Source organism: Scyliorhinus torazame, chromosome 3 (assembly GCF_047496885.1).
Source record: "Scyliorhinus torazame isolate Kashiwa2021f chromosome 3, sScyTor2.1, whole genome shotgun sequence".
In the NCBI taxonomy this organism is placed as follows: domain Eukaryota; kingdom Metazoa; phylum Chordata; class Chondrichthyes; order Carcharhiniformes; family Scyliorhinidae; genus Scyliorhinus; species Scyliorhinus torazame.
The window spans coordinates 106247429-106274266 of NC_092709.1; the positions used below are offsets into that span (position 1 = coordinate 106247429).

The window sequence follows — 26838 nt, forward strand, 5'->3', positions numbered from 1 at the left end:
CCCTTCACAAATCCCGTCTGATTCTCCCCGATTACCACCGGGACACAGTCCTCTATACGTGTGGCCAAGATCTTTGCCAGCAATTTAGCTTCTACGTTCAAAAGGGAGATCGGCCTGTACGATCCACAGCTCTCTGGGTCCTTATCCCGCTTCAAAATGAGAGAGAACGATGCTTGTGATAACGTTGAGGGGAGCACTCCCAACTCCTTTGACTCATTAAAAGCCTTAACCAAGAGCGGCTCCAGTTACCCAGAAAACGTTTTGTAGAACTCCACCGGGTAGCCATCAGGTCCTGGAGCCTTACCTGATTGCATTGCCCCTAATCCGTCTATCACCTCCCCAAGGCCAATTGGGCCCCCCAGACCTTCCACCAGCTTCTCATCTACCTTTGGGAACTTTAGCCCCCACCAGAAATCGCTTCATACCCACCTCCCCAGCTGGTGATTCTGATTAATAAAGTCGACGATAGAATTCACGAAACACATAATTTACCACCCCTGGGTCCACCACCACCTTCCCCCTCATACCCTTACTGTCCCAATTTCTCTCGCCGCCTCCTATTTCCTCAGCTGATGTGCTAACATCCTACTAGCTTTCTCCCCATATTCGTACACTGCGCCGTTTACCCTCCTCAGCTGCCCCTCTGCCTTACCTGTGGACAGGAGCCCAAATTTCATTTGAAGTCTCTGAGGCTCCTTCAGGAGCTCCTAGAACATAGAAAAGTACAGCACAGAACAAGCCCTTCGGTCCTCGATGTTGTGCCGAGCTTTGTCCGAAACGAAGATCAAGCTATCCCACTCCCTGTCATTCTGGTGTGCTCCATGTGTCTATCCAATAACCGCTTGAAAGTTCCTAAAGTGTCCGACTCCACTATCACAGCAGGCAGTCCATTCTACACCCTAACCACTCTCTGAGTAAAGAACCTACCTCGGACATCCCTCCTATATCTCCCACCCCGAACCGTTGTAACAGCTACATCCACCCGAGGAAATAGTCTCTGAACGTCCACTCTTATCTATCCCCCTCATTATCTTATAAACCTCTATTAAGTCGCCTCTCATCCTCCTTCGCTCCAATGAGAAAAGTCCTAGCTCCCTCAACCTTTCCTCATAAGACCTACCCTCCAATCCAGGCAGCATCCTGGTAAATCTCCTTTGCACCCTTTCCAATGCCTCCACATCCCTCCTTTAATGAGGTGACCGGAACTGCACACAATACTCCAAATGTGGTCTCACCAGGGTCCTGTACAGTTGCAGCATAACCCCACGGCTCTTAAACTCAAGCCCCCTGTTAATAAACGCTAACACACTATAGGCCTTCTTCACGGCTCTATCCACTTGAGTGGCAACCTTCAGAGATCTGTGGAGATGAACCCCAAGATCTCTCTGTTCCTCCACATTCCTCAGAACCCTGCCGTTGACCCTGTAATCCGCATTCAAATTTGTCCGACCAAAATGAATCACCTCGCACTTATCAGGGTTAAACTCCATCTGCCATTTTTCAAGCCCAGCTCTGCATCCTATCAATGTCTCTTTGCAGCCTACAACAGCCCTCCACCTCATCCACTACTCCACCAATCTTGGTGTCATCAGCAAATTTACTGATCCACCCTTCAGCCCCCTCCTCCAAGTCATTTATAAAAATCACAAATAGCAGAGAACCCAGCACTGATCCCTGTGGTACACCGCTGGTAACTGGTCTCCAGTCTGAAAATTTTCCATCCACCACCACCCTCTGTCTTCTATGTGATAGCCAGTTACTTATCCAATTGGCCAAATTTCCCTCTATCCCACACCTCCTTACTTTCTTCATGAGCCGATCATGGGGAACCTTATCAAACGCCTTACTGAAATCCATGTATACGACATCAACTGCTCTACCTTCATCTACACACTTAGTTACCTCCTCAAAGAATTCAATCAAATTCGTGAGGCAAGACTTACCCTTCACAAATCCGTGTTGACTATCCAGGATTAAGCTGCATCTTTCCAAATGGTCATAAATCCTATCCCTCAGGGCCCTTTCCATTAACTTACCGACCACCGAAGTAAGACTAACCGGCCTATAATTACCAGGGTCATTCCTATTCCCTTTCTTGAACAGAGGAACAACATTCGCCACTCTCCAGTCCTCTGGCACTATCCCCGTGGACAGTGAGGACCCAAAGATCAAAGCCAATCACCTCATCTGAGACTCCGCATATCTCCTGTCCACCTGTGAAATTTCCCCTACCGTCCTGTCCAACTCCGCCCGCTCAGTCTTCTCCCTGTGGGCCCGAATCGAGATGAATTCCCCTCTGATAACCGCCTTCAGTGCTTCCCAAACCACCCCTGCCACGGTCTCACCCGTGTCGTTGCTCTTTATGTACCCTCGGATGGCCTCCCTCACCCGCTCACAGATCTCATCCTCTGCTAGCAGCACTACATCTAACCTCCATTGCGGACGCTGGGTCTTTCCCATGCTCAATCGTAGGTCTATCCAGTGTGGGTGTGATCCGACACCACAATTGCTGAATATTCAGTGCCCGCCACCCCACCTAACAGCGTTTTATCCAGTACGAAAAAGTCTATCCTGGAATACACCTTGTGCACATGGGAGTAAAATGAATACTCCTTGCTCCTTGGCCTCCCAAATCTCCACGGATCCATACGCTCCATGAACCCCCGCTGCTCTTTCGCCATTGCTGACACCTTTCCCGACCTGGAACTCGACAGGTCTAGTCTCGGATCTAGAACCGTGTTAAAATCCCCCCCCCCCCCCATAATCAGCCGGTGCGAGTCCAGATCCGGTATCTTCCCCAGCACCTTCCTGACAAACGCAACATCATCCCAGTTTGGGGCGTATATATTCACCAACACCACAGCCATTCCCTCCAGCTTCCCACTGACCATAATAAATCTATCCCCCCCTGTCGTGTTGGGTGTTCTGCTGCTCAAATGATCCAACACGGCTGTAGATGGTACAACTCTGTTTTATTATCTTAACACCGGTTACAACTAACTGCTGACTTGGGTATGTGCTTCACCAGCTAACCTGTGGACCCAGCCCTATCACTATCTTAGTGAGGCACTCAGCACATGGACTATGTCTGAGTGGCACGCTGTGAGCTCTGTGCTGTGAGCTATCTCCTGGTAGAATGAGCGGGAACTGTGGTGTTCCCTGTTTTATAGTGCGTGTGCTCTCACTGGTGTTTGGCTGCAATGTTATGTTATGCCACCTTTTTGTTAACCAGAATTGCCACCCCCCTTGTTTTAAAGTCCTGTCCTGAATGTAACACCTGCCCGACCCATCCCTTCTTCAATCTAACTTGGTCTCCCAGCTTCAAATGTGTCTCTTGCAACATGGCCATGTCCACCTTCAGCTGCCTCAGGTGTGCGAACATCTGTCGATCAGCCATGACCTTTCCTAGGCCAGCCGTTGGCCCATTCCCCGCACCTCACCTGGCCCACCCCCCTGCAGTTACCGTTGTCCACTCTCCTCCAAAACCTTGAAAGTCCCATCCTCGTCAGCAAGTCTAACCCCCCCCCCCGGCTACATTGATCTTCAGCTCACCCCCAACTTTGCTTCCGTGGACTAGCCCTTCCAGCTAGCCTGGCAGCTCCCGCCCCTGGCGCCTAGTATCCTACCACTTGCTGGTTCCCCTCCCTCCCCCACTCTTAGTATAAGTTAAGAGCAAAAAAACCAAACAAACAATCCCTCCCAGGTCCGAACACAAAGGCCCACCACTCCTCCCTTAACAGAATCTTATCTAGTCAAACACCTTAAACAGAATCAAATGAAAAAGACCGGAAAAAAGAAAAAGAATTATACATGCACAATGTGAAACATCCTTTCAAACATCGCAAATTAAATCAAAAGTTAAAAGTCTAAGGTTTTTACAAAGCAAAACATCACTCCTCGCTCAGTTCTCCACAGTCAAGGTTCAAGGCCCTTATTGTCCCATCAAATTATTGTCCATCATAAAGTCCGCCACGTCCTCCAGCGAGCCAAAGTACAGCTCCCGACCCTCATAGATCACCCATAGACGGGCTGGGTAAAGCAGTCCAAACTTTATTTTCTTCTCATACAGGGCCGTCTTGACTTTATTAAAACTCGCCCCCCTCTTTGCGAGTTCTGCTCGCAAGTCCTGATACATTCGGATCTCAGCAACTTCTCACATGCACCGTTTTGTCAGCCTGGCCCACCTCATGATGCGTTCCGTATCTAGGAACCGATGCAGCCGTACCACCATTGCCCTCGGGGGCTCACGCCCCTGGGGCTTATGCATAAGCTCCCTGTGGGCCCTGTCCACCTCCAACGGCTTGGGGAACGAACCCTCCCCCATCAGCTTCTCCAACATCTTCCCCGCATACGCACCAGTATCCGCTCCTTCCTTCCCCTCTGGCAGACCAACGATCCGGATATTCTGCCTCTGAGAACAGTTCTCCAGGTCCTCCACTTTCTCTAGCAGTCGTTTCTGTTGGTTCTGTAACTTCCCGATCTCCGCTGCCATCGCGGTGGACTACTCCTCTTGTTCCGCCGCCAGCTCCTCCAGCTTCTGGATCACCTGTCCCTGGGTCGTCAATCTCTCCTCCACAAGGTCGACCACAGCCCTGATCGAGTCCACCGCCCAGGCCAGGTCATCCGCACACTCCCTGCACTGTTGAGTGAACTTCTCAGTCAAGAAGCTCACCAACTGGTCGGTCGACCACTGAGCTGGCGAGGTCAGACCCTGCGTCGCTGCCATTGCCTCCTTCGAATTCTGACCTCACTTCCAATCAACTTTTGATTCCTCCTTTTTCAATTCTTCCTCGGGCGCAGCTCCATAAACTAGGGATCACCTCCTTCTCTTCTCGCTTATTACACCTTTATTTTGAAAAATTCCTGTAGAAATCCAGCTTAAAAGCCACAAAAAGACCACCAAGAGCGGGAGCTGCCAAATATGCGACCTTTCAATCCATAGTCACCACCGGAAGTCTTTAGATTCAATTTTAACAGACTGCAGAGAGACTGGCTGTGGCAATCATTGGAAGTCTTGGCTCTTTACACTTTTTACTTAAGAAAGGAAGTGCATGACTTTTATTTCTTATGCATTATTCTGCGTTTAGTCTTTGATTAATACTGCTTTCACAGTTATTTTCAAATAATACATGTTTCCTTCACTAGGGAGATATGGGTGAGAGTTTTCCAGTCCCCCCCAATGGCAGGTTTCCCATGGGGAAAGTCTTCCGTCCTGACAAATTCAATGGCAAGTTGCATAGATTGGCTATCCCACCGCTGAAGAACCTGTGGCGGGGTCGACTTCGGCATAAATACAGACTATAGCTTGTGATGAGCATAAATAAAGGCCTGCTCCTGACAAGAACCCTTACCATTCACCCGGCACATTTTCTACAGTAAGGATGCCCTTTTATGCCCATAGTAGGTGCTGAAGGGGATCTCCATGCCTACTGTGTGGAGGGTTATCTGAATTTCTCCCAGTAAGCATGCAGTAGGTGTCTCCTCGGGACTATAAAAATTGCAAGAAAAAATTGCATATATTTCCAGAGAACTGCAAACAATCTCAGCCTAGTTTTACAGGTGGGATACACTAATCCTTCATAAGCTTGAAATCAGGCACATCATTTCCGATGACTCACTAGTTCTCTTGAGCCGCTGGCAACATAAGCTCTGGGAAATGCTGCTGGTCTTTTTGGGGGTGGATTGAAGCTAAGCACCAGAACCCCTGGCTGGTGTGATATTATCATAACTGCAGGCACTGCAAGGGTTAATGAGATGTCTAGCGTAGCCACCAGAGGGAGCTACAGTTATAAGTATATAAGGCATTGATGCTAAGCCTTGGGGGAGGGGTTAGAAGGCAGTAGAAGATGGTGAGGCATAGGAGCAGGTGTGCATGAGAGTTCTGTAGTTAGAGATAGCATAGTTTAATATAGTAATTTTGTACGAATGTGTACGAATCTTAGTAGTGTTAATAAATTAGTTTGTTTGTTGACAAAGCTTGGTATTCTTTATACAACACTACGCCAACCATCCTGAAATGAGCTACACAGAGAACACCACATGGTACCAGGTCTGGTTCCTAACGCAGAAAAGTCAGGTTTAGGGAGAGAGAAAGAATCTCCTTTCGAAGGAAAAAGAAAACTTGGGAGGAAAAAATCTCAACCAGACTCCAGGAGCAACAATCAGACTCCAGTAGCAACAACCAGCAGCATCACAAAAATAAATACCCAGCCAAATCTTAATGGGGGGACTGCAGACTCCAAAGTCATTCAGGACATCGGGTAATATAGATGCGAACTGGAAAATTTGCAAACAAGAGTTTGAACTGTACCTATCAGCCGTAAACCTCTAAGCGAAAGATTGTAGTGTTACTCAATTTGGCTGGACCGCAAGCAATATACCTGTATAACTCATTCCACTTTGAGATGAACTTGAAAAAAATAAGTTTAAAGTGGTCATTGACAAATTTGATGGCTATTATGAGCTTTAAAGAAATGAAAAGCTGAGGGAATGACTGCAAAAGCAACAAACAGTTTAAAATGCAACAAACAAAATAATTTTGCCTCGCATGGCAGAACATTGATTGAATTTCAACCAACAGCTGAAGAAGACTTTTGCAGCATTGAACTAGCAGTTTACAGCATGAAAGAAGCAGACAACTTCAACCACTACAAGAATACAAAAGGTAAATCTTACATTGAAGAATATTACTCAGATATGGCAGAGATATTCGGGTTAACTGATCATTTCGTTAGTAACACGATTGAAAAACTGAATAGTACTCTAATAAAGATATATGAATCCAATACATAGATAGAGTGGCATATTGTTACGACATCGGATAGCAGTAATCTGACAGATGAGCAACAAGAAGAAGAAGAACATGAAGGTCTATCTAGTTTATTTGCTGAGCCAGAAGAAGAAGACTATGAAGGTCTATCTAGTTTATTTGCTGAGCCAGAAGAAGAAGACTTTGAAGGTCTATCTAGTTTATTTGCTGAGCCAGAAGAAGAAGTCTGTGAAGGTTTCTCTAGTTTATTTGCTGAGCCAGAAGAAGACGACTGTGAAGGTCTATCCACTGTATTTGCCAGTAATGACAGCAGTGAAGAAACAGATGATGAGCAACAAAATGAAGACTATAATGGTCTATCCACTTTATTTGCGACTAATGATGAAGTGATCACAAGTAGCATACAAGCTGTGCAGGACAATGGTGAGACTGACAGATCTCAGCTTGACTGCACAAAGGCTGACAATCAGAGTGCAACGGTGAACAGATCAAGTGAGAGCACACCAATTGTGAACAGCCAACAAGAACATAACAATGAAAGTGCAACGGTGATCAGATCAATTGAGAGTACATCAATTGTGAACAGCTTAAGGGCAGCACAGTGGTTCAGTCGTAGCACTGCAGTCTCACGGCGCCGAGGTCCCAGGTTCGATCACGGCTCTGGGTCACTGTCCGTGTGGAGTTTGCACATTCTCCCCGTGTTTGCGTAGGTTTCGCCCCCACAACCCAAAGATGTGCAGGTAGGTGGATTGAACACGCTAAATTGCCCCTTAATTGGAAAAATGAATTGGAAAAAAGGTACATCCGATCATCCAAAGGGAACTGATATCACAAAGTTCAAAGATACATCTGATAATCCAAAGGACACTCAAAGTAAAAAGGTTAAAAATGAAGCAGATCAGCCAAAAGGAACTGATCTTGGGCACACAAAGAGTAACTGCGGAACAACAGAATTTACACAAAGGTATGGCTGTGAAACCAAAGGACAACCAAACAACTAAACAACGCATTGCAATTTAATGACAACAAGGTGTTTATACTTGCAGTAACAGAATGGAAAGCAATCCAGATGCTAACCAAGCAAGGGACTGCTGGACAGTGGGCGAAAAACAGCTACCGTTTGAGATAGAACAGACAAATGAGTGTGTAGATCATACCAAGTTCACGCATAATGGCACACCAGGAAGAAAAGGACATTGTTTAGACAGAAAAGACGTCATTCAAACAGTCTAGAAGAGTTGGTCCTTGCTAAGAAACCAATATAGCAAACAGGTTTTTAGGGCAAAGGTAACATGAAATCGACACAACAAGCACAGAAAAAAGGCAACAAAGGTGGTTTAACCAGTCGAACACCTGATCGATGGAATTGATGTCTTATTGGTTATGTGCCACACTACCACAGTGAAGACTGAGAACAGTCTCAATTTGTGGACTGTAAAAAGTTTAAAAATTGTTAACTACTGTACAATATCATCTCTCAATTACATGTTAAGAATATACAGTGCTCTTAATATACATGTGTTGGTAGAAATCTCCAAACATCTTTTTAAAACAAAAGGGGGATGTCATGATATGTATATTGACTGGAATGCAAAAATAATAAGTTAATTATGAATACTAGCTAATAGTAAAGGTCACACATGCAATGTTATGGTTAAAGAAAAATATCACAACCTAAGTTATAATAATTTTCTTTTACAAAGGAAGGGGGATGTGGTATTATCATAACTGCAGGCACAACAAGGGTTAATGAGATGTCTAGAGTAGCCACTAAAGGGAGCTACAGTTACAAGTATATATGGCATTGATACTAAGCCTTGGGCCTGTTTGAAGGCTGTAGAAGATGGTGAGGTAGAGGAGCAGTTGAGTACTTGAGAATTCTGAAATTAGAGATAGCATTATTTAATATAGTAACCTTGTACTTTAGGAATGTGTATGAATCTTAGTTAGTGTTAATAAATTAGTTTTGTTCGTTAACAAAGCTTGGTATTCTTTATTCAACACTATGCATCCAAGCAATCCAAATAAAGCAAAGTAGAGTACACCACAGCTGGGACTGAGATAGGCCAGAGATATTTCTTTTTAAAAAAAACACTTTTATTGAAAGATTTTCATTTTATGACAGACTTATCTGCTGAGAAAAGAACCTGCAAAAATAGTAATAATAATAGCAAAAACATAAAACAGGAAAAGAATTGGTAACTAAAATAAGTATTGTACATATTTGAACTTGTTCTAGACACTGTGCGGTTAAACTATACATTGTGCTATACATTTTGCCGGTGTGATCAATATCAGTGGACTGTGACCGGCATGGTAACTTTACGATTTGAAGGGAAGAAAAGCCCTGATGTCACCTGTAGGGGGGGGGATAGTCCCAGAGCCCAGTGCCCTAGACCAGGCCCACTGAGGGTGGTGAGGCCTTCTTTTGGGACGTGCTTCTATAGTGCCGCTCATGGGCCCCCGCCATATATACGTATCGCTTCCCCTGTGTTCTGGGTGCTACCTTACCAGCCCACACAATCGCCATGATTAACGTATCTACCTTGGTGAAGAATGCCTCGGGGTTGAAGATCGGGAGAGATTTGAATAGGAAGAAGAACCTTGACAGCGCGTTCACTTTTATTGTCTGCTCTCTTCCTGCCAGGGAAAGCCGGAGCAAGTCCCACCTCCGCAAGTCTCTCTTTACCTCCTCCATTAGGGTAGAGGTTCTTCTTGTGGAGCCGTGCACAGTCGTGGACTATCTGAATCCCCAGGTACTTGAATTTGGCCGGGGCCAGTTTGAACGGTAGCATACCCAGCTCTGCTCCTCCCCCATGGTTGTTCACATGGAAGATTTCGCTCTTGTTCAAGTTAAGTCTGTATCCCAAGAAGGCTCCGAACTCCCTCAGGAGTTCCATTATCTTTCCTGGCTAGAAAAGCTGGCTCGGGGATTCAGGACGTAGAGGAGTAGATCATCCATATAGAGTGAGACTCTGTGCTCTCTGTCTCCCCTCTAGATGCCTCTCCACCTCTTCACTGATCTGAGAGCGACAGTCAGTAGCTTGAATGCCAGGACGAACAGCAGCAGGGACAAAGGGCATCCCTGCCTCGTGCTTCTATGCAACCGGAAGTAGCCAGAGTGGGTGCTATTTATTTGTTCGTTTGCCATGGGAGCGCTGCACAGCATTTTCACCCACGAGGAGGATCCTGGCCCTATCCCAATCTGTTACAGGATCTCCTTGAGGTAACTCCATTCGACTCTGTCGAAGGCCTTCTCTGCGTCAAGGGAGATGATCATATCAAGTGTCTCATCCCTGGGTGGGGTCATGAGCGCGTTCAGTAGGCATCTGATGTTTGCCATTAGCTGTCTGCCCTTGACAAACCCGGTCTGATCGTCTGCGATGACCCTGACAAGCAACTCTCCAGTTGCCTCGCCACAGCCTTCAGCAGGACTTTGACGTCAGTGTTCAGGAGTGAGACGGGTCTGTACAACCCAATTTCCATCGGGTCCTTGTCCTTTTTGAGGATCAGTGATATCGAGGTCTGTGCCAGAGTAGGTGGGAGGACCCCCCCTCGAAGTTAATTGAACATCTGCTGCAGGTGTGAGGCCAGTGCTGTCGCAAAGCTCTTGTAGAAGTCTGCAGGGAACCCATCTGATCCCGGTGCCTTCCCTGACTGTATGGAGTTAATGACCTCCTCCACAGTCCTAACAGTGCTTCTATTCCCTGTCCCTTTTCCTTCCCCACCGTTGGTATGTCCAGCTTTTCCAGGAATTGTTTGAACTTTGAGTCCTCCTCTGGGGGCTCGGAAGTGTACAGTCCCCGCTGGAAAGTTGCGAAAGCCCCATTAATCTCATCCGGAGTGGTTACCAACCTACCGTCCCATCCCTTACCTGTTCTGTCTCCCTCATGGCCTCCTGCTTCCTCTGCTGGTGTGCCAGTAGGCGGTTGGCGTTGTCCCCCATGCCTGGGGGAGCTGGTTCACTGCTTTCCCAATGGAGAGCAGGTCAAATTCCATTGTAGCTTTTTTCTCTCCGCCAACAGCTCCATGGCCGGGGCTGTGGAGTATCGCCAATTTACTCTCAATATGGAGCCAATCAGCCGCTGCCTGGCAGCCTTTTCCTTCCTGTCCCTGAGGGCCTTACACGCTATTATTTCCCTCCTTATCACTGCCTTCAGTGCCTCCCAGAATGTGGCGGTGAGACCTCCATATTTTGGTTGCAGATTACATACCCATCGATGGCTTGTGACGTTTTTTCACAGAACACCTCATCAACGAGGAGGGTTGTGTCTAACTTCCATGGGGGACGCTGGCCCTGGTCGTCCCCAACCTCATACCCATGTAGTGAGGCAGAGGTCCAAGATTACTATTGCGGAGTATTCAACCCTAACCACCCCTGGAAGCACCGACTTACCCACTACAAAGAAGTCTATATGGGAGTAGGCTTTATGGACATGGGAGAAGAAGGAGAACTATTTCTCCCTTGGATGATTGAACATACATGGGTTCTCCCCCCCCCCCCCAAACTGCTCCATGAACGCAGTTAGTTCCCTAGCTATTTTTGATTTAGCCCCTGATCTAGCGAAGCAGAACTTGTCTGCCTTTGGGTCTTATATACCATAAGACATAGGAGCAGAATTAGGCCATTTGGCCCATCGAGTCTGCTCCGCCATTCAATCATGGCTGATATTTTTCTCATCACCATTCTCCTGCCTTCTCCCCATAACCCCTGATCCCCTTATTAATCAAGAACCTATCTATCTCTGCCTTAAAGACACTCAGTGAATTGGCCTCCACAGCCTTCTGCGGCAAAGAGTTCCACAAATTCACCACCCTCTGGCTGAAAAAATTCCTCCTCATCTCTGTTTTAAAGGATCGTCCATTTAATCTGAGATTGTGTCCTCTGGTTCTGTTTTTTCCTACAAGTGGAAACATCCTCTCCACGTCCAATCTATCAGGCCTCGCAGATTCTTGTACGTTTCAATAAGATCCCCTCTCATCCTTCTAAACTCCAACGAGTACAGACCCACAGTCCCAATCATTCCTCATATGACAAGTTCTTCATTCCAGGGATCATTCTTGTGAACCTCCTCTGGACCCTTTCCAAGGCCAGCACATCCTTCCTTAGATATGGGGCCCAAAACTGCTCACAATACTCCAAATGGGGTGGACCATAGCCTTATACAGCCTCAGAAGTACACCCCTGGTCTTGTATTTTAGCCCTCTTGACATGAATGCTAACATTGCATTTGCCTTCTTAACTGCCGACTGAACCTGCACATTAACCTTAAGAGAATCGTGAACAAGGACTCCCAAGTCCCTTTGTGCTTCTGATTTCCGAAGCATTTCCCCATTTAGAAAATAGTGTATGCCTAGATTCCTCCTTCCAAAGTGCATAACCTCACACTTTTCCACATTGTATTTCATTTGCCACTTCATTAACCACTCTCCTAGCTTGTCCAAGTCCTTCTGCAGCCCCCTTGCTTCCTCAATACTACCTGTCCCTCTACAGATCTTTGTATCATCTGCAAACTTAGCAACAGTGCCTTCAGTACCTTCTTCCAGATCATTAATGTATATTGTAAAATTTTGTGGTCCCAGCACAGACCCCTGAGGCACACCACTAGTCACCGGCTGCCATCCTGCAAAAGACCCCTTTATCCCCACTCTTTGCCTTCTGCCAGTCAGCCAATCCTCTATCCATGCCAGGATCTTACCCTTAACACCATGGGCTTTTAACTTATTCAACAGTCTCCTATGCGGCACCTTGTCAAAGGCCTTCTAGAAATCTAAATAAATCATATTCACTGATTCTCCTTTGTCTAACTTGCTTGTTACCTCCTCAAAGAACTCTTAACAGATTTGTCAGACACAACCTCCTTTTGACAAAGCCGTGCTGACTCAGTCTATTTTATCATGCACTTCCAAGTGCTTCCCGATCTCATCTTTAATAACAGACTCTAAAATCTTACCAATGACCGAAGTCAGGCTAACTGGCCTATAATTTCCCGTCTTCTGCCTCCTTCCCTTCTTAAACAGTGGTGTTACATTAGCAACGTTACAGTCCTCTGGGATCCTTACTGCCTCCAGTGATTCCTGAAAGATCATCACTAATGCCTCCACAATTTCCTCAGCTATCTCTTTTAGGACCCTGGGTGTAGTCCATCTGGTCCAGGTGACTTATCCACCTTCAAACCTTTCAGTTTCCCCAGAACCTTCTCCTTAGTAATGGTCACTGCACTCACCTCTGCCCCCTGGTCTCCTGGAGCTCTGGCATCGCCACTGGTGTCTTCCACTGTGAAGACTGATGCAAAGTAACTATTCAGTTCGTCTGCCATTTCTTTGTTTCCTGTTATTACTTCTCCAGCCACATTTTCTAATGGTCTAATGTCTATTTTTGCTCTCTCTTACCTTTTATATATTGAAAAAATCTCTTCCTATCTTCCTTTATATTACTAGCTAGCTTGCACTCGTACTTCATCTTCTTCCCCCTTATTGCTTTTTTAGTTGTCCTCTGCTCGCTTTTAAAGGCTTCCCAATACAGTTGAAGTCTCCCCCCATGATTAGTTGGTGGGAGTTGAGGTCAGGATCTCCGCTATGGTCTTTTTGATTAACTCCGCACCATCCCAGTTTGGGGCGTATATATTTAGAAGTACCACTGGGATCTCTTCTAGGATCCTACTAAACTACGTATCGTCCCCCTGGGTCCATCACCGTGTTCGTCGCTGTAAAGGATGTCCTTTTGTTAAACAGTATGGACAACCCCCTCACCCTTACATCAAAGCTTACCTGATATGTCTGTCACACTCAGCTTTTCTTTCCTCTCAGTCGGTCCTTCTCAAATGCGTCTCCTGAAAATGAAATGGAAATCGCTTATTGTCACAAGTAGGCTTCAAATGAAGTTACTGTGAAAAGCCCCCAGTCGCCACATTCCGGCGCCTGTTCGGGGAGGCTGGTACGGGAATTGAACCGTGCTGCTGGCCTGCCTTGGTCTGCTTTAAAAGCCAGCGATTTAGCCCAGTGAGCTCAACCAGCCCTGAAGAAAGACTATGTCGACTCTCAGGCTTTTGAGATGGTTGAAGACTCTGGATTTTTTCTTTGGTCCATTCAGTCCCCTCATGTTCCAGGTGACCATTCTGATGTTCTGATGGAGGGGGTTTCTGTCTGATTGCTGCTTTACCCTCCTCCCCCACTCCTGCCAGGTGCTCCCTCCCTCTCAGGGGATGCGCAGTGGCCCCCCCTCCCTCCCAAACCCCTCTTACTCCCATGCACCATCTTGCTCGCTGGTGTGATGACTCCCCCCTGGAAACGGATCTTTTTTTTCCCTGACCTGTCTATTTTCCCCGCACACTCCCCACCCACGTCCCCAAGTACAGTTGCCCCCGCCCCCCCCTCCCCGAGATCATGCAATTCCACATAGTTCTTAGTTTTCTCTAACTGTTTCTTTCCTAGTCCGTTCTTTCATATGAACTCATTCGCTTCCTCCAGCGTGTTTAAATTGTGATTTTTATCGTTGGGCGCCACCCATATTCTTACCATGTACAACATGCCAAATCACACCTTGTTTTGAAACAGTTCGGTTGTGGCCCTATTAAACTTTCCCCAGCGCTTGGCCACATCAGCTCCAATGTCCTGGTATATGCGGATGGTGTGTCCGTCCCACCTACATGACCACGTGCTCCTCACCCAGCTCCTTGTCCTGCAACTTGTGGAGCTTCACTCTTATTGTCCGTGGTGGTTCCCCCAACTTGGGTTTTTGTCGGAGTGAACTGTGAGCCCTGTCCATCTCTGGGGGCTTGGTGAAGCCCTCCTCCCTGAACAGTTTTCCTAGCATTCTCGAAGTTTTTACCCTCTGCGCCCTCCGGTAGCCCAATGATTCAAGGATTCTGTCGGCGAGACATGTTTTCCTGGTCGTCCATCTTCCCCTTTAGTACCTTCCGGGGCATCATCAACCTTGCCACCTTGGCTTCGAGCGAGGCGATCTGCTTGGCCTTGTCGGTGGCTGCTTTCTCCCGGTCACGCACTGCTCCACTTGGGCTTCCAATCTCCGCTCTGAGCATTGCTCCCTTTATAGGGGCCAGTGCAGCTTCTATTTCCGATTTCATAGCCAACGTGAGGTCCTCTTTTATCTTCACTCTGTACTTATGAAGCTCCACAGAGTTGCGTCCCTACTAGCCCGGCGCAGGATCCTACTCATGTGGAAGGAGGCGAAACCCCCCGGACTGGAGGCCTGGGTAAATGATATGGCGGGGTTCATTAAACTGGAGCAGATAAAGTTTGCCCTGAGAGGATCGGCCCAAGGGTTCACCAGGCGGTGGCAGCCATTTCTCGACTACCTAGGGGAACGTTAGAGGGAAGACAGATGACCAGCAGCAGCAACCCAGGGGGAAGGGGGGAGGGGGGGGGGTTTAGTTTAGGTCAAAGATAAAGGGGTTTTGTTACTTGTGTATTGTTAAAAATTTCTGTATTGTTATTGTTGCGTTTGCTTTGTAAGAGGGGAAAAATTGTTGTTTGGGAAAAAAATTTCAATAAAACATATTTTTTTAAAAAAATGAAGCTCCACAGAGATAAACTCCATCAGCTTCTCCGTCAACAAGTGGGCCCGGTGTTGGTGACCCTGCTGGGTCCGCCATGCTCAGGTCTGGGTCACCATGTGTGTGTCCCTGTTCTGGAGTTGGGGGCTTCCTCCCTTTGCTCTTGCTGGCCTTGTGGCCTGGCTGCTGGCATATCAATCAGTTGGGTAGTAAATGGGGGTTAGGTTGAGGAACGTTTCTGTACTTTTGGTGCCCGTTTGATGGGTTAAGAAGGTCTAGTGAGAAGTGTTTAGGAGAGAGCCACCTTTCCTGCAACCACTCAGCTCATGGCCACCACTGGAAGTCGCCAGAGTCATGCCTGATCCTGCTGGTGCATTCCCACACAAGTTAAGGAAAGCTTTTATAGTTGGCCTTCATTTAAGTGTAATCGGCAAGCTGTGCATACTATTCCTACATGAATGCTACTTAACGTGGCCTTGTAGCAGCACCTTAAAGAGAACTGGTCAGACTATGCAACAGAGTGACAGAAGGCATGATTTAACAAGTTGAAGACTTTGCAGTAGAAACATGGAAAACAATTCTGGTAATTGTATAGACAAGGGGCGGGATTCTCCACTCCTGCGGCGAAGTGCCCACGCTGTCAAGGTTCACGACGGCGCGAAACGGCCCCTATCCTGACCGATTCAGGGCCCGATAATGGGCTAGGAGCGGGGCCGCGTCATTTACACGCGCCAGGCCATGTCGCCGCGTAAAGGCGCGCCGCATACATGACGCCGCCGGGGCCGCATACATGACGCGGCCGGCGCCGCATAACTGCCGTCACCCGCGCATGCGCGGTTGCCGTCCTCTCCGAGTCCGCCCCGCAAGAAAATGGCGGACGGATCTTGCGGAGCTGCGGAAGAAAGGAGGTCCTCCTTCAGAGAGGACGGCCCGACGATCGGTGGGCACCTATCGTGGGTAACCCCACATTTGAGGTACCCCCCGGTGCAGGATCCCCCCCCCGGCAGGCCGCCACCCCAGCGTTCCCGCGCTGTTCCCGACGGCAGCGACCAGGTGTGGACGGCGGCGGGGGGAACCCGCCGTTTTGTGCTGGCCGCTCGGCCCATCCGGGCCTGAGAATAGCAGGGGTGCCGGAAAATCGCCATTTTGGGTGTCTCGGGCAATTCTCGGCCCGCGGAACTCGACGGGGCCATTCCCACTGCTTGGGAGAATCGCGGGAGGGCGTCGGACCGGCGTCGCGGGAAATCTTGGCGGCCCAGGCGATTCTCCCAATCGGCGCGCGAGTGGAGAATCGCGCCCATAAAATTTACAGTGCAGAAGGAGGCCATTCGGCCCATCGAGTCTGCACTGGCCCTTGGAAAAAGCACCCTACTGAAGCCCACACCTCCACCCTATCCCCATAACCCCACCTAATCATTTTGGACATTAAGGGCAATTTATCATGGCCAATCCACCTAACCTGCACAGCTTTGGACTGTGGGAGGAAACCAGAGCACCCAGAGGAAACCCACGCAGACACGGGAGAATGTGCAGACTCCGCACAGACAGTGATCCAAGCCAGGAATCGAACCTGGGACCCTGGGGCTGAGAAGCAACAGTGCTAACCACTGTGCTACCGTGCCACACCATGAAGCTTCAAAACTTCCAAATCAATAAAAAATAGTTCCAGAATTACATCCAGGGTTTAATATAACTTACTTTGGGTCTACCCATTTCTGGCCCTCCTACTTCGCCGATCATTCACTGACGTATGCGATTGTCCACCTAAGAAATTCCGTGTCATTGGTCATAAATTCTGTGTGTCCTTGCATGGCTGATGAGCCTGATTCTAGAGCTGATCTCCGACCACACACTTGGCATGTCTTTACAGGAGGTGGGATCGGTCCTTGGACTCGAGATCACTGGTATTCCTTTCTCAGATCCCTTTTCCGGGCCTCCTCTTGCTGTTGGGTGGTTCTCAAAGAATTGTGTCTCTTCAATCAGGAGGTTCCTCCAGATAGGTCTCTTCTGAGCAAGAGTCTTCCAGGGGTTAATGTCAAGGTTGCATTTCCTTAGGTCCTTTGTCCTTTTGTTCGGGAGCCTTCTTTGAGCTGCGTGAAGAAAATTTGCTTTGGTAGTCAGGACTCTGGCATCCTAAGCACGTGGTCGGTCCAGTGAAGTTGGTTTCGGATGATCACAGCCTTGATGCTGATGCTCTTGGCTCCTTCAGGCACTCTGATGATAGTACGCGTATCCTCCCAGCTGATACGATGAATCCATTTCAAACAATGTTGATGGTACATCGCCAGGGCCTTGAGGTGGTGTCTGTACATAGTCCCAAGTTTCTGATCCCATGGGTAGAGTTACCTTCGGAGATCCTTTTCTGAGGTTGTGCTGTCCCAATGCTATGACTAATGAACAATCAGTCTGTACCTGAATGTCATCCTCCCAACTCTTGTTCACAAGGCAGAGTATTTTCTGCCCTTATATTTCTATAGCTCTTTCTCTAATCTCTTCTCTTTAGTGCTGTTGGTTGTGTCTGCATCTTTAGGTCTTAGACTGAAAAACATGTTATTGAGGGTCTCACAATTGGCTTGGAAAAACAAATTTGCTAAGGTCCCTAAACTCTAGTCAGACTGGAAAACGTGTTATTGAAGGTCTCACAGGCGGTGTCCAGGAAAATAAGTTTGCTAAGATCACTAAAGAATTGGGAAATTAAACTCATTTCACAGCCAGGCTCTTCCAATCCTTCCCACTATGCCCTCAGTCTCTCTGTTCACTCTCAGGTCGGTGCCGCACACCAGCTTTCCAATGCCCGACGCCAGGGTCCCAGGTTCAATTCCCAGCTTTGGACACGGTCTGTGTGGAGGCTACACATTCTCCCAGTGTCTGCGTGGGTTTCCTCCTGGTGCTCCGGTTTCCTCCCACAAGTCCCGAAAGATGTGCTATTAGGTGAATTGGACATTATGAATTCTCCCTCGGTGTACCCGAACAGGCGTCGGAATGTGGCGACTAGCGGCTTTTCACAGTAACTCCATTACAGTGTTAATGCAATTCTACGTGTGACATTGAAGATTATAAAAAAATAAAATTCCTCACACCTTCCTTTCCCATGGTTGCTTTCCAGAGTTGGTAGTCCTTTCCAACGCTGGCATTGAAGTCACCCAAGGAGGATGATCTTATCTTCCTGAGGAATGTTGGACAGTTTGGTGTCCAGGGTGGAGTAGAGTCTTCTTTGGACTCATCATTGGCATTAAGGGTTGGGGCATAGACACTCATGACCGTTGCATGCTTTTTCTTGGCAAGTTAGACACAGAGGCATTTGTTGATGCCGAATGGGAGCTCTAAGACTCGGTTGATGAGTTTGTTCTTGATGGTGAATCCAATTCCATGCGTCCCAACTGATTTCTTTGGTTTTCCTCCCCGAAAGATGGTGTAACCACTACCTTCTTCCCTCCGTTGCCCTTCACCTACTCTTTGGTCTCTTGCAGAGCAGCAATGTCAATGTTGATGTGCCAGAGTTCACAGGCAGCAAGGTCAATTCTCCATTCGGTTGATGATTTGCTCATTTTCCATGAGGGTTGGTACACTCCAGGTTCCAAAATTGGGTTTAACTTTGATTTTCTGATCACAGATAGATGAGCCTGCTGGATGCTCCAGCCAGGTTGGAGATGGAACAGACTATTTTTATGGAACCATTACTAACCCTTTCCCCCTGCGGGGTGAGCAGAATGGATCCTGAAAGGGACTACTCATTCATAAAGAAAGCTCTCGAAATGCTCTCCTGTTCCTATTCCAAGAGTGAAATGACTGAATCAAATTCCTCGCCTACATGCCAGTCCGAAGCTAGGGACTTCCAAATGTCACGGTTTTGTCCCCCTCACCCCTCGCCGATTATTGCAGGGTTTGTTTGTGTGGGGGTTGTGTTGGTTTCCTCTAGGTAGACGCCTTGTGCAGGACATCTTTTTTTTTTTAAATATATATTTATTAAGGTTTTTCAACAAAATAATTTTTTCCCCCTTACAAACAAGAAACCCACCCCCCCCCGGAACAAAATAACACAAAATCACCCTGAGCAAGGTATATACATGGTAAGATGATATATTTACATAGCTTTATACACTGGCTCTCGCCCATTCGTGCCAGTTTCCCCACCCTCCATGTTATCCCCCGCTCCTCCGTCCCCTCCAGCAATCTCTCGTTACCCCCTCCCCTCCCCCCCCAGGGTTGCTGCTGACCGACCTTCCTCTAACGCTCCGTGAGGTAGTCTAGGAATGGTTGCCACCGCCTGTAGAACCCCTGCGCAGACCCCCTGAAGGCAAACTTAATCCTCTCCAACTTTATGAACCCAGCCATGTCGTTTGTCCAGGCCTCCACGCTAGGGGGCTTCGCCTCCTTCCACATTAGCAAGATCCTTCGCCGGGCTACCAGGGAAGCAAAGGCCAGAATGCCGGCCTCTTTCGCCTCCTGCACTCCCGGCTCGTCCACTACTCCAAATATTGCTAGCCCCCAGCTTGGCTTGACCCGGACTTTCACCACCTGAGATATTGCTCCCGCCACTCCTCTCCAGAACCCCTCCAGTGCCGGACATGACCAAAACATATGGACGTGGTCGGGGGTGGACAAAATGGCCGCCCCCATGTATCGCACGTGGCTGGGGGGTCACAAGATGGCGGCGCCCATCCTCCCCTCGTGGTGCCTGGGACCCAAAATGGCGGCACCCGCGGGTCGCACATGGGGCGCTGGGGGGTTGGGGAGCGTTTGGGATGTGCTGGGCTCGTTCTTCTCCGGGGATTGCGGCGACCCCCCGGGACTGGCACACTGCCGCGTCATGGCCCTTCTTGCCGCAGCTTTTACAAATAGCTGCGCGGGCCGGGCAGCGCTGCCAGGGGTGTTTCGCTTGTCCGCAGAAATAGCAGCGGGCCCCCCCGGGATGGTCTGGCGCTTTAACCGCGCAAGCTTGCAAGGGGGGGGGTTTCACGACGGGGGTCCACGGAGCCCAAGGGGCTGCCGCGCGGTCGGGGCCGTAGGCGCGGGCGTTTTGCGAGGCCACATCTAGGGAAGCTGCAAGGGCCCGTGCCTCTGAGAGTCCTAGCGACTCTCTTTCTAAAAGTCTTTGGCGGATTTGGGGAGAGTTCATACCTGCCACAAATGCATCGCGAAATAGCATGTCCGTGTGTTCGATCACGTTCACCGGCGGGCAGCTGCAGCCCCGTCCCAAAATTTGCAGCGCGGCGTAGAATTCTTCTAGCGATTCTCCGGGACTTTGCCGTCTCGTCGCGAGTTGGTGGCGCGCGTAGACCTGGTTAACGGGCCGAACGTAGATGCCCTTCAGCAATGCGAGCGCCGTCGGGAAATCCTCTGCGTCTTCTATGAGAGGGTAAATTTCCGGGCTTACCCTCGAATGCAGGACCTGCATTTTCTGGTCTTCTGTGATCCGGCCGGGGGCCGTTCGGAGGTAGCCTTCAAAGCATGCCTGCCAGTGTTTAAATACTGCTGCCGAGTTCGCTGCGTGGGGGCTGATCCGCAGGCATTCCGGGACGATCCGGAGCTCCATAGTCTTTTAAGCTCGCTTAATAAATTGTAGCGCACAATGACTTACGAGAGAGACGAGAAGTGATGAAGTCGATTCAGGCTTTATTAAGCGAGACTTGTCCCCAGCAGCTCAGCAACAGAATGAAGCTTCGGGGAGAAGCTCGGGTTCTTATACTCCGCCTTCAGGGCGGAGCCAGGAGTCGGCAGCCAACCAGGACCCGGGATCTGTCAGCCAATAGCATCACGGCTTCACAGTCCCACATGACCCCTAATACATACCACCACAGTACCTTAAAGTCATAGGATAACAAGGCTCCTACTTGCTTCCATCAGGAACACTGGCTGCCTAAAAATTAAGGAAGGCACAGGGCGATCACTCTCTGTTATGTCTTTGTATGCTCTGTAACAGAAATAAATGTTTGACATTGCTTTGATAGCTTCATTGTTCTATTGCCAGAATCAGTTTGTAGAGTGGGAGTGGAGCTCAATTATGAAACTAAATTAAAAACAATTATCAAACCAAAACATTGAGAATTATGGATGGAAAAATTATTTGAAGAAATCTTTCATGGCTATTATATTTTGTTTTACAGGATTCCGAACAATGGCACTTGATGACCAAATGACTCTGCTCCGGTACTCTTGGATGTGTTTAATGACATTTGGTCTTAGCTGGAGATCATACAAACACACCAGTGGCACAATGCTTTATTTTGCACCAGACTTGGTGTTCAATGAGTAAGTGTTTTATACTTTCATTTTTTTTTTTTTGCTTGCTTGTTTTAAAATTTTCTTTCCATACCATGAATATTGTTAATGTTGTTCATTAGGCAACCTACTGACAGGACACTCAACATCAGATTGATCTGCCTTAATCACAACACAAAAATTGCCCATAATTCTGTTTCCTCCACTCAATCATCTGTCTAGTTAGCTGCAAGGGACGCAGAAAGTGTTTAATTCCTGTTTGTTTTCCCTGTCCTGATATATATTGGTGACTTGTTGCAGCAAATCTTGAATCCTGGCATAATACTGCTATGCATCAGTTGCAGTAGATTAGATGCAATTTATGGTCATGTTTACAAAATAATAATTAGGTGGAAAAAGCTATTCTCACTCAAAATACCTTATATTAGCAGCAATAAATTTGGGACAATAAAATTGTGGCCACAAAAATCTTACTGTGGAAACTTGTAAGAAGGAGTAAGTTGACATGACATGCAAAATGTAATAGGGTTAGATAAGTCTCTGACTGAGGCATTTATGATAGGCTCATAAGAAATGAACAAATAGTTGCAAGCAGAAAAATAGTTACGAAAAAGATAGTCATTGTTATGAGGAATTATGGGGAATACGGAGGAGGCTTGAGAACAATTACATCAAGTCTTCAAGTCAGACATGTGAGAGTAACACACTATATAGGAGACATTCAGAAAGGGTTTACAGAAAGCATCATTATATAATGCCATTAAAAAGAACTACCAGGGTTCCTGGCATTCTCTAGCCCTTCACTGATACCTATCTGTGTTCTCCCCAGGGAGAAAACTGTTACAAAAGTGCAATTGGAGGTGCAGGCAACCTTTTAGTGTATTAGGTCCTGATATGGAGCTAATGTATGAATATTGTGATATACCCCTGTAAAGTCAATTATCAAAGCTGTCCTTTGAGGGCTGACACGAACAAGGCCAGAGTAACAAATTGAGATAAATGTTTATGTAAAAATATGCAATGAAACCTTCCTCCTATTAAATAATGGGCGCGATTCAGATCGATAGATAGATAGACAGACAGATAGATAGATAGATAGGAGGGCTTCGCCAAGCTCCAATAGTTGAGCTCAGCACAGATCTGGGTGAAAGCCCGAAATTGGGCTCTGCAGCAGGTTGGTCACGAGTCACCCGACTCACTCCACCCGGCGCGATCTGGATCTTGCCCTTGCTGGGCGAGATCCAGATCTGAATATTTAAATGAGACTTACTGCTCATTTAAAAACCAGGACGTTGGTTTCACCCGGGTTCGGGACTCACTGGCCACACCTGAGAGGCCTTGCCATTTAGTAATGGTCCACACAAACATGGCCAGACGTAACACTTCTGGGTGGGTCTCTCAGGTCATTGGAATCCCCTCGGTGGCCGGGGACAGGGAAGGGTGGCATCCTGGCAACTCCCTGGGCACTGCCAGCCTGACACCTGGCACTACAACCCAGACACCCTGGCTGTGCCATCCTGGAACTGCCAGGGTGCTCAGGTGGCACTGCAAGGATGCCAGGCTAACAGTGCCAGGGTTCCTGGGCAGCAGGTTGGCACTGCCAGGGGTCGGGCCTGGGGGAATACATAGACACATAGAAGATAGAAGCAGGAGGAGGCCTTTTGGCCGTTTGAGCCTGCTCTGCCATTCATCATGATCATACCTGATCATCCAACTCAATAGCCTAATCCTGCTTTCTCCCCATAGCCTTTGATCCCACTCTCCCCAAGTGCTATATCCAGCCACCTCTTGAATATATTCAAGTTTTAGCATCAACTACTTCCTGTGGTGATGAGTTCCACAGGCTCACCACTCTTTGTGTGAAGAAATGTCTCCTTATCTCTGTCCGAAATGGTTTACCCTGAATCCTCAGACTGTGACCCCTGGTCCTGGACACACCCAACATTGGTAACATCTTCCCTGCATCTACCCTGTCTAGTCCTGTTAGAATTTTATAAGTCTCTATGAGATCCCCCCTCATTCTTCTGAACTCCAGCGAGAACAATCCCAACCTAGTCAATCTCTCCTCATATGACAATCCCGCCATCCCTGGAATCAGTCTGGTAAACATTCGCTGCACTCCCTCGAGAGCAAGAACATCCTTCCTCAGAGAAGGAGACCAAAACTGCACACAATACTCCAAGTGTGGCCTCACCAAGGCCCTGTACAATTGCAGCAATACATTCCTGCTTCTACATTCGAAACCTCTCGCAATGCAGACCAACATACCATTAGTCTTCTTTACCGCCTGCTGCACCTGCATGCTTACCTTCAGCGAATGGTGCACAAGGACACCAAGGTCCCGCTGCACACTCCCCTCTCCCAATTGACAACCATTCAGGTAATAATCTGCCTTCCTGTTTTTGCTTCCAAAATGAATAACCTCACACTTATCCAAATTATACTGCATCTGCCATTGGTTAGCCCACTCGCCCAACCTGTCCAGATCTTTCTGTAGGATCCTTGCATCCTCGTCACAATTCACCCTCCCACCTAATTTGGTATCATCTGCAAAATTTGAGATGTTACATTTTGTTCCTTCATCCAAATCATTAATATATATTGTGAATAGCTGGGGTCCCAGCACCGATCCCTGTGGTACCCCACTGGTTACTGACTGCCAATTTGAAAAGGACCCATTAATCCCTACTCTTTGTTTCCTCTCTGCCAACCAGTTTTCTATCCACCTCAATACATTTCCCCCATTCCCATGCGCTTTCATTTTGCACAATAATCTCTTTTGCAGGACTTTGTCAAACGCCTTCTGAAAGTCCAAATATACCACATTGACTGGCTCCCCCTTGTCGACTGTACTGGTTACCTCTTCAAAGAATTCCAACAGATTTGTCAAGCATGATTTTCCCTTCATAAATCAATGCTGACTCTGACTGATCCTGCCACTGCTCGCTAAATGTTCCGCTATAAAGTCCTTGATAATGGATTCAAGCATTTTCCCCACTACCGATGTTAGGTTTACTGGTCTATAATTTCCTGCTTTCTCTCTGCCTCCCTTTTTGAATATCGGAGTGATGTGAGCTACCTTCCAATCTGCAGGGACAGTTGCAGAGTCTATAGAATCCTGGAAGATGACCACCAATGCATCCACTATTTCCAGAGCCACCTTCTTAAGCACTCTGGGATGCAGATTCTCAGGCCCTGGGGATTTATCCGCCTTCAATCCCATCAGTTTTCCCAGCACCATTTCTTTACAATGTTGATCTCCCTCAGTTCTTCCCTCTCACTAAACCTTTCATTCTCCAACATTTCTGGGACCTGATTTGTGTCCTCTTTTGTGAAGACAGAACCAAAGTATGTATTCAATTGCTCAGCCATTTCTTTGTCTCTTATTATGCATTCCCCTGTTTCTGTCTGTAGTGGGCCTACATTTCTCTTTACCAATCTCTTTCTCTTCACATATCTGGAGAAACCCTTAGTGTCAGTTTTTATGTTCCCTGCAAGCTTCCTTTCGTACTGTATTTTCCCCTTCTTAATCAATCCCTTCGTCCTTCTTTGTTGAATTCTAAACTGCTCCCAATCCTCAGACCTATTATTTTTCTTGGCCAATCTGTATGCTTCTTCCTTGGATTGGATACCATTTCTAATTTCCTTTGAAAGCCATGGATTGGCCCTCTTACCCCCTTTGCTTTTGTGCCAGACAGGAATGAGCAGTTGCTGTAGTTCCTCCATGCTTTCCTTGAATGTTTGCCATTGTCTATCCACTGTCATCCCTTTAAGTAACTCTCCCCAATCTATCAAGGCCATATCCTCATAGTTGTCTTTATTAAGATTCAGCACCCTAGTCGCCGAATCAACTACTTCACTCTCCACCTTGATAAAAAATTCTATCATGTTATGGTCGCTCATCCCCAAGGGGTCTCGTACAACCAGGTTGGCAATGATTCCCTTCTCATTACACAGCACCCAGTCTAAGATGGTCTGCTCTCTAGTTGGTTCCTCCACATATTGGTCAAGAAAATCATCCCGTATACACTCCAGGGTGGGTGGGGCTTGACGAGTAAGGGGGGTTCCTCGGGGCCCCCACTCCCATGGTTGGGGGGGGGGGGGTGAGGAGGGGTTGTAAAAATGGAGGTGGGGCCTGAAAGGGCAGGGGAGGGAGGGGAAGATCGGGGAATTCTCCCAGAATGATGCTCTGATCTGCAAGAATACTTTCAGCAGGAAATCTCTCTTAAGTGCAACCTCGTGTGAGAAAACTCCCAAGGTAAAAAAAAATAGCAAAGTAGCGTTGGAGAGTGACATATTTCTTGGCACTGCAGCCATCGAGAAACACCCTGCTAAATGCACCATTCAGCGGACTTTAACTTGAGTCCGCTGAATCGCGTGCATTATCTCTCTTTCCAGACATTAAACAGTCCTACACAACAGTATTGTCCAGTAGGAATCACTGACCAGCCACAGGCATGGTGAGGTTGACACCATTTTAATCACATGTACTAATTTTATTCAAAAATGCCTTATACATAATATAGCTAAATGTTCTTCACATATATATTTACTTAAAATTCACCTTCCATAATTCAGTCTCCAAATTGTCAGTCTTTCTCTTCATCAAAGTTTGAAATTCTATGAGGTCAGGATCAAGTAAAATATTGGCTAGTGTTGGGAGGCAAGCATCAATGTTAACCCTAGGTGGCCAGCTGTCCAAACTAATAATCGGGAGACATGAACAGCTAGGGAGTTTGAATTTAATTAATTAACTAAGTCTGGAATATAAAGCTAGTATCAGTAATGGTGATTGAGGATGTAACTACCAGATTGCTGTAAAAACCCATCTGATTCATGTTGCTAACTTTTCGGTTGGTTCAATTGCTCTGTTTTATTACCTTTGCTCTCGAGTCACCAGGTATCTTTATGATACCGCCACGAGGTTCAAGTCCAAGTAATGATCAATAACTCAATACACTGATTAGTAAGATTCAAATCAAAGCACATTTATTATACACAGTAATCGCAACTCATGCACAAATTCTACGTCTAAGCTACTTCTACAACTAACAGGCCTATACCTAACTTCGGACTGGCCCACCAGATCAGGGGAACAAATGGCCTTTCATTCGGGTTCTGAGTCTGCGGGATTCGAAGTTGGTACGGATTGGTAGCTAGGAGTGCCTATCTCGTAGCTAGCGTTGAATTAAGACTTACTTCTTTTGGTGGTCACTGCACCGGTCACGGTCAAGGTTGGTTCGCGTTGCTGGGTGACCCGGGCAGGATGAAGAGAGCGAGTTGAACTTGGGGGCTTAACTTTATAGTCCCCAGGGGCTTCCCGCCTTTCGG

At 47.5% G+C, this 26838-nt stretch overlaps 1 protein-coding gene and 1 long non-coding RNA gene across 5 annotated transcripts in view; one reads left to right on the plus strand and one right to left on the minus strand.

Moving 5' to 3' along the window:
- Positions 1-26838, plus strand: part of nr3c2 (nuclear receptor subfamily 3, group C, member 2) — a 513177-nt gene that overhangs the window by 395458 nt on the left and 90881 nt on the right. For all 3 annotated transcript variants that reach the window (XM_072496087.1, XM_072496088.1, XM_072496086.1), the window contains exon 6: positions 21393-21537. In XM_072496087.1, coding sequence (XP_072352188.1) covers positions 21393-21537 — 145 coding nt within the window. The remainder of the gene's footprint in view (positions 1-21392; positions 21538-26838) is intronic.
- Positions 7137-21192, minus strand: LOC140408628 (uncharacterized). Of its 2 annotated transcripts, none has more exons than XR_011940158.1 (3): positions 21090-21192; positions 13541-13602; positions 7137-7538 (listed from the first exon to the last, which is right to left on the minus strand). It is a non-coding gene; the product is annotated as an uncharacterized lncRNA (long non-coding RNA). The 2 variants fall into 2 exon arrangements; XR_011940157.1 differs by lacking the exon at positions 21090-21192 and adding an exon at positions 20407-21064.